The sequence below is a fragment of the Piliocolobus tephrosceles genome, chromosome 6, assembly GCF_002776525.5.
Source record: "Piliocolobus tephrosceles isolate RC106 chromosome 6, ASM277652v3, whole genome shotgun sequence".
Lineage (NCBI taxonomy): Eukaryota > Metazoa > Chordata > Mammalia > Primates > Cercopithecidae > Piliocolobus > Piliocolobus tephrosceles.
In genome coordinates, this window is record NC_045439.1 from 89,005,164 (window position 1) to 89,013,445 (window position 8,282).

Here is an 8,282-nt window from a genome sequence, read left to right on the forward strand (position 1 = left end):
ATGTATACTTAGCTTTTTCTTTTAAAAACATGTTGTTTTATCTGTTTGCCTAATGGCTTAAAAACAAACAAACCAAACCAAACCAAAAAATGTTTTTTTTCTTTTCTTTATTTCTTTTTCTTTCTTTCTCTTTCTCTCTCTCTCTTTCTCTCTTTCTCTCTCTCTCTTTCTCTCTTTCTTTCTTTTTCTTTTCTTTTTTTTTTTTTGAGACAGGGTCTCGCCCCATCACCCAGCCTAGAGTGCAGTGATGCAATCATGGTTTACTGCAGCCTTGACCTCCTGGGCTCATGCAATCCTCCCACCTCAGCCTCCCAAGTAGCTGGGACCACAGGCGTGGACCACCAGGCCTGGATAATATTTTAATTTTTTTGTAGAGATGGGGTCTCATTATGCTGCCCAAGCTAGTCTTGAATTCATGGGCTCAAATGATCTGCCTACCTCAGCCTCCCAAAGTGCTGGAATTACAGGTGTGCATCACTGTGCCTGGTCTAAAACATCTTTTTCAATCAACAAGAAAAGAACAGACTTACAGGATGTTGCCACTTTTATTGCAATAATTTTTTTCTTGTTTTGTTTAGTTTTTGTTTGTTTGGTTTGTTGGTTGGTTTTTTGTTTTGTTTTGTCTTGAGACAGAGTCTCCCTGTGTCACCCAGGCCGGTATGCAGTTGTGCAACCTCGGCTCACCGCAACCTCTGCCTCTTGGGTTCAAGTGATTCTCATGCCTCAGCCTTCCGAGTCGCTGGGATGACAGGCATGCACCACCATAGCCAATTAATTTTTGTATTTTAATAGAGACAGAGTTTCACCACGCTGGCCAGGCTGGTTTTGAACTTCTGGCCTCAAGAGATCCGCCAGCCTCAGCCTCCCAAAGTGCTGGGATTACAGGCATGAGCCACTGCACCCCACCAGCATTGATTTTTTGTAGTGAACTTGTATTGTTTTTCCATTAAAATATTTTTAAAGAGTGCAGGGGTAAGTTTAAAAATAAGTAACTTTCACTGTAGCCTACAGTTGACCCCAGTAGAGATGTTGGTGGCTGAAACTAGCACCACCCAGTGCCAGCAAGGAGTAATTGCAGGTTCCAGTCTCAAATGGTCATGTGCTTGCATCAAAGCTGAGCCTGCAGAGCTCAAGTGACAGTGGGATGGCAACAGGCACCATTCAGGAGGACTGCCAGAGATTCATGGCCAAATCTATTCTGCCAAGTCAGGAGGTCTGTTCTGATTGGACCAAGCTCCTGCCACATTGGGTGTTAAATACTTTTAATATCTCCCCTGGGTGACAGAACTGTCACTTTGGAGTTTCTACCAAAGAAATGCCAACATGGTGTTTACCCTCACTCACCTCCCTATCAAGAACCTGAGTTACAATCCAACCCTTCAAATGACCCACAGCTCATGCCAAGAAGGAAAAATAACCGGCAGGGTGGGGGGTGGTATGTGAATGCCCTCCTCTGTGAGTCCTAGTACGCACAGAAACACATGCACACAGGGTTCACATGTGCCATACAGCATGAGGAGGAGACATGATTGGGCTCCAGCCTCAGAAACCCTACCAGGTCCCTGGGTTAGTCACAAGTGGGGAAAAAGGATATATTTTCCTAAAAGTGAGCCCAGGATGAGCCCTTTGGTCTCAAAGAAGGTAACATTCAGTAGTAGGAGGAGCCCCAGGCTTAGGTCCTGGGCTCCAAAGAAAATGACAAACAGGCCAGCAGCCTCAAAGTCACCAATCCTGAGGGAATGCAGAACAGGGAGGACCCCATGCTCTATATCTATGGGAACACTAGAGACAGACTCCACCCTTGGAGTGTTTGTGCCCAGATTAGGTAAAGGAGAGTGCCTGGCCTGCCTCCACCCGCAAACAGCAGGTCCAGGTCATCTGGGGAGTCCTGGGTTGGCCTGGCAGATTAATAAAAATAGGCCGGGCACGGTGGCTGAAGCCTGTAATCCCAGCACTTTGGGAGGCCGAGATGGGCGGATCACGAGGTCAGGAGTTCGAGACCATCCTGGCTAACACGGTGAAACCCCGTCTCTACTAAGAAATACAAAAAGCTAGCCGGGCGAGGTGGCTGGTGCCTGTAGTCCCAGCTACTCGGGAGGCTGACGCAGGAGAATGGCGTAAACCCGGGAGGCGGAGCTTGCAGTGAACTGAGATCCGGCCACTGCACTCCAGCTCTGGTGACAGAGCGAGACTCGGTCTCAATAATAATAATAATAATAATAATAATAATAATAATAATGACCACTACTTTGTAGTCACTGTGTCCTGTACCGAGCAACTGACATATTCAGTATCTCATTTAATACTCATAAGAATACCACCAGGTTGACCGTACCCAGCTCTTCCCACAGTTGCCAGGGGGCCTGGACCCAAGTCCTGAAGGAAGCATTTTCCTGCTCTCTCATTCCCATAGCCTGGTTCATGCTCCTCAGCCCCCAGCTCTGGACAGTGGAAAACACAGGCCTCATTCAGGAAGCTCAGGAGTCCAATCCCACAGGTCGCTCTACTCTGAGCCTGTCTGCTGGTCCATAAAAGACCTTTCCATCACTTGCTTTGTAGGGTTGTTGTGGAGATTGTGAGAAATAAGAACCCGTAAGGCTGGCACACAGCAGGTGCTCATTAAATGTTCGCTCCCTCTGCAGTCTGCACATGGCTGCTAGACCAAATCTTCCCAAAATACTGCTTTCATCAGCTGCTCCCCTCATTGACTTCCCAAACCTCTGAGACCAAGAGTAAATGTCCCCATCCTTCCCGCCCAGACTACTTTCCAGTCACAATCCCTCCAGTGGGGAGGTAGGTCGACCCCGTCCCAGCAAGCAACCCTACTCCAGTCCCCCGACTGATGCTCCCGAGGGGAGGGCCCCACTCCCTCCACGCCCTTCCAGCCCATCCAGAATCCATCCATCCTTCCAGTCTCTCCAACCTCATGCCCCTCCTCTCCTACAAAGCCTGCCGATCGCCTCTATTGCAGGGCTCTCCCAACTATCCACCGCCTCCCCTGACTGGGAGCTTCCTGAGCACCGGGCCTGGGGTCTCCTACATACTCGGTTACTGAATTCCCAGGCCCGCTGCGCTGCGTCAGACGCGCCAGCAGCGCGGCCGCCCGGCAGGTCTCTGCCAAACAAGAGTCTGGACGCAGGCCAGAGGCTCGTCGGAGGCCGGCCCGGCGGGGCGGGGAGAGTTAACCCACCGCCGGGAAAAGAAGCTCCTGCTCCCCGTTCCATTCCCGGCGTCTTCACACTTGGGGGAGGGAGAGGCAGGAAGTGCAAGGACCGCGCAAGACCCGGTGCCCCCGGCCACCAGGGACCGCGCCAGCAGCCCAGATGCGGTAGGCAGGAGCCGGCGGGGGGGAGGGGGGAGGGGCGGCGGGGACCCGCTGAGACCTGCGACCTGGCGCCCTCGCCTGCGGTGTCCCGGACAGCCCGCTTTCCAGGAGAGCGCCACTGAGGACTGTGAGAAACCAAATCCTCAGTGGGTAAACCGCGCTCCATCCAGCCCACTCGGACGACAGTTCTCCCAGGAGCGAGGCGCGTTGCTGCACCCGAGGTGGGGAAACCGGAGCCCGAAGAGCGGAAGGGGCTTATTCCAGGCAACAGACAGTGTCAGTAGCTGAATCAGGGGCTGAGGAAGTTTCCCCAGAGGCACCGCCTCACTCCCCCGCCAGCCCGACCCCACCCCTGTCCCCTAATACCCTGGGAGCAGAAGACACGACCACCTCCAGGCAGAGCGGGACCGACGCGGGGACCACAAAGGTGAGGAGGGACTAAACCAAGACTTGGGGAGCGGGAAGGGGTGGCAGGGCTGGCTGGCCGGGGAGGGGCGGACACCCACCTGGTGCGGGTCCGGGAGCGCCGGGAACCAGAGGGCAGAGGAGCAGGAAGAGGGGGCGCAGCAACGGCGCGGGGCTGCGGGGACTCGGGCCGCCGGGCATGGCAGGGACCGGGCGGCCGCCGGGTGACCCCGCGCGCACGCTCTTGTCCGTCCCGTCCGGTCGCTGCCTGGTCCCAGGTCCGGCTCAGGACATGCACGGCCCGCGTGCGGCTCCAGACTACCCGGCCCAGACTCCGGTCGGCTGCGCTCGGTCCGCGGGCAACAAAGGCTGCAGGGCCCGCCCCCTTGGCCGGCTGCAGAGGCAGAGAAAAGACAAGAGAGCGAGAAGGAGAGAAAGAAAGAAAGAAAGAAAGGGAGGGAGGGTGAGGGAGGGCGGCTGCCGGCCCCCGCCCCGCCCCTCGGACTCCTTCCCCCGCCCCCGGCCCCGCCCCGCCCCTCAGGCTCCTTCCCCCGCCCCCGGCCCCGCCCCGCCCCCACCGGCCCCGGCCTCTGCGGCCCCGCAGGCCACGCTCCCCTTAAGGGCTGGCAGGGCCCGGCGCAGGCAGCGCCCCATGACGGATGTCCGCGCCCCTCGCCCCTCTGTCCCCAGCGCCCCCTGCCGGCGGAGCCCAGCCAGGCTTTCCCGACCCCGGCCCGTTGAGGCTCCCCACAAAGAATCTGGAATTTCCAGAATTTCTGTGTTGTCCCTAAACTGGGCTCCAGGAGGTGCCCTTCGCTGTGTTCTCCGGGCCAAGTAGGGCAGCTTCTCAAAAGGGGACACGGGAGGCCTCCCGAGGGTCCAGGGTCACACAGAGGGGCAGCGGGGTCCCTGCTTCAAAGCTAGCTGCGGAGAGAGGCCTGGGCCCTCCCTGGATGGACAGCGATTGCCCGCGCTAGGTGGGGCCCCGCAGTTCCCCATCTCCTGACTCCTCTCCTAGTGTGTTTGCTTGAAGCAGAGCGCAGAGTTGAGTCCACAGGCAGGGGACCGCGGCTTCGCCTAGGCCAGGGCCCACAGACTTTCAACAGGGGCCCCGGGGGAGCCTGGAGGCCGGCCAACCCCAATCTCACATCCCAGGCCAGCCTCCGCCCCTAACACCGGCCATCTGTTCTTCGCGGCCCCAGCCTTGGCTCTGGCTTCGGGCTCCCTTTCCCCCTGTGCTCCCAGGAGCTTCCTCTCACCCTTCTGCCATCACTAAACATGGCCCTTCCCGAAGGATGCCAGTCTTGTCCTCAGGGAGGTTATGGTCAGCTTCCTCCCTTTGTTTAGCCTTTGTGTGCCGCTTGCCCTCTGAGGTCCGCACACCTCCTCATTGTTAATCTCCTGGGTGCTTTCCTTCAATTCCTGGAAGCTCACTTCTGGCTTCCTCTCCACCCTCAACCCTTCTGTCCTCTAGGGAATTCCTGTAGCACAGGGTCACCTACTTCCTCCACCTCATCTCCAATGACCTTCCACTCCACCTTAGCCATCAGGTCTCAGGGTCACAGCCTGGGCTAGGTCATCACTCAGAACTGCTCCATCTCGGAAATCTGAAGATCAGGTGCCCTCCTCTCAGACCCAACCCTGCCCTCCTTTCCACTTTTACAGTCCCACTATGTATTGCTCTTCCTCCAGTCCCTTGACACCTTCCTCTTTGCCCCATCTACCAGCCCCTCCTGGCTTCACCTACTTCCCTCCCTAGCTATACCCACTGCTTGACTCCTGGCCCCTACCCAACCATCTTCCATTTCTTCCCCACCGCTTACACCAGCTGGTCTTGCTGCTTAGTGACAGGGACAATTCAGACCACCACATCCATTGCACTGCATGCAATGAGCCTTTGTAGCTGGCACCCACTTGCTTCTCCCTCCATCTGGACACAGTGAAACAGGTGCCCTCCAGCAGTCAGAGACAATGCTTCCACCAGGGCTCTGTGGCTCCCTCCCCTCCTGTCTCCTCAAGGGTCCTGCTCCAGGTGTCCCCCACTGTCCTCGGTCTCCTTGGGCTGGTGATCGTCAGTCTAAAACATTCTTGTCTTCCTCCTATTAAAGATACTGTTAATAGCTGGGCACAGTGGCATAGGCCTGTAGTCCCAGTGATACTCAGGAGGCTGAGGAGGGAGGATCACTTGAACCCAGAAGTTCCAGGCCAGGCTGGGAGACATACTGAGACATTGTCTCTAGGGAAAAACAAACAAACAAAAAACAGGCAAGGTGCCTCACACCTCCAATCCCAACACTTTGAGAGGCCAAGGTGGGAGGGTCACTTGAGTCCCGAGTTTGGGACCAGCCTGGGCAACATAGTGAAACACCGTCTCTACAAAAAAATTAAAAATTAGCCCAGCATGGTGGCGTATGCCTGTGGTCCCAGCTATTTGGGGGGCTGAGGTGGGAGGATCACTTGAGTCCAGGAGGTTCAGGCTGGGCCGGGCCCAGCCCCGCCTGTGAGCAGTAGCCAAGATCACACCACTGCATTCCAACCTGTGCAACAAAGTGAGGCCCTGTCTCAAAAAAGAAAAAAAAAGAAAAGAAAAAAAAGTACTGATAATACCCCTCCGTGGACTGGATGTCCCTTCTAGTTCCCACCCCACATACCTGCTCCTTGTCTTACTCAAACTTCTCCCTCAAGGTTGTCTAGATTCCCCCTTTCCCTGTTTGTACCTCAGGCTAAGGCTCTTGTCCATCCCCATCTTGGTGTCAAAGCCAAATTCCTTCTCCACCTTGACCTGCGCAGTGCATTCTAGAGATGCCCTCCCCATTCACACGCCTCCACTCTGCCCTTATCACCTGGCACATATCTTCTTCACTCCATAAATATCAAGTATGCACTGCAGACCCAGGGCACTGGGGACACAGCTGTGAACAGATGGATAAGGTCTCTGTTCCCTGGAGCTCCCACTCTGGAGGAGGCCACGGACAGCAAGCAAATAGACAGATGGATAAACAATTCAGACCACCATATAAACAAGACCAGCTACAGAGAGGTGCTTTGAAGAAAATAAAACCGGAAGTGACTAGAGAGTCTACTTTCCATGGGGTGGTCAGGGAAGGCCTTCCTAAAAAGGTGACATTTAAGCTGTGATACCAGAATGACAAGAAGGAGCCAGTCATGTGAAGGTGAAAAGGAGAAGATGTGAGCCAGGCACGGGATGCATGCCTGTTGTCCTACCTGCTCAGGAGAATGTGGCAGGAGGATCCCTTGAGCCCAGGAGACTGAGGCTGCAGTGAGCTCTGATTGCACCACTGTACTCCAACCTAGGCGAGAGAATGAGACCCTGTCTCTAGAAATAAAAATAAATGGTAAAAAGCTGGACACTGGCCAGGCGCAGTGTCTCACACCTGTAATCCCAGCACTTCGGGAGGCCGAAGAGGGCAGATAACTTGAGGTCAGGAGTTTGAGACCAGTCTGGCCAACATGGTGAAATCCCTTCTCTAATAAAAATACAAAATAATTAGCTGGGCATGGTGGTGGACAGATGCCTGTAATCCCAGCTACTCAGGAGGCTGAGGCAAGAGAATTGCTTGAACCTGGGAGGCAGAGGTTGCAGTGAGCTGAGATCATGCCACTGCACTCCAGCCAGCCACAAAGCGAGACTCAGTCTCAAAAAATGAAAAATAAATAAAAGATGGGCATAAACTTGATGTCCCTGAGACTTGTCCTTTCAGACCTAGGCTATACGTCACCCCTTCCAGAATGCCCTCCCTGACCTCTTAGGTTCCCCGGAGTACCCTATGCCATTCTCGTTGACAGCGCACTAGAATGCTATTGTCTGATTGTGGGTCTGTCAACCCTGACACACTGTGAGATGCTAAGGTCATGTCTTAGTCTTTGTGATCCCTGCCACCAGCACAGCAAACCCTAGAGATCGGGAGGATCTTGGGAGGGGACACACAGCCCTCCCTGGCCAACGCCACAAACTGCCTCCATGCTGCCAAGGCCCAACAGTAGATTGGAGGCTTTTCTGAAATGCAGCCTTGAAGTTTGTGTTTTCAAATCCCGCAGCTGACGACAGTCCCTGCCTGCTTCTTCCAGTGTCCCAGGTCCTGGTCTTTACTCCATCCACACCCTGCTGGATGCCTTCATTTTAAACCTCCTTGGAAACCATGGGATACAAAAAAAAGATACAAAAAATGATAAGCCTTAGTCATGCCATCATGATGCATATAATAATTCAACTGGAAATACAGGACCAGCCAACTCCAAATTTTGGGGAGTAAATTGTACATTTTGTTTTTGTTTTTGTTGAGTTTTGTTTTTGTTGTTGTTGTTGTTGTTGCTGTTGTTGTTGTTTGAGACGGAGTCTCATTCTGTTGCCCAGGCCGGAGTGTAGTGGCACGATCTTGGCTCACTACAGCCTCTGCCTCCTGGGTTCAAGCAATTCTCCTGCCTCGGCCTCCTGAGTAGCTGGGACTACAGGCGTTCACCACCTCACCTGGCTAATTTTTGTGTTTTTAGTAGCGACAAGGTTTTGGCATATTGGCCAGGCTGGCCTCAA

The 8,282-nt window shown here is 54.4% G+C and overlaps 1 protein-coding gene across 1 annotated transcript in view; it reads right to left on the reverse strand.

Moving 5' to 3' along the window:
- Nucleotides 1–4,384, reverse strand: part of LOC111527166 (A disintegrin and metalloproteinase with thrombospondin motifs 7) — a 32,698-nt gene extending 28,314 nt beyond the window's left edge. The window contains exons 1-4 of the mRNA XM_026448054.1: nt 4,309–4,384; nt 3,832–4,124; nt 3,274–3,535; nt 3,004–3,114 (exon numbers count right to left, since the gene is read on the reverse strand). Of these exons, the coding sequence (XP_026303839.1) occupies nt 3,004–3,114; nt 3,274–3,535; nt 3,832–4,124; nt 4,309–4,384 (742 nt within the window). The remainder of the gene's footprint in view (nt 1–3,003; nt 3,115–3,273; nt 3,536–3,831; nt 4,125–4,308) is intronic.
- Between the last annotated feature and the right edge of the window lie 3,898 nt (nt 4,385–8,282).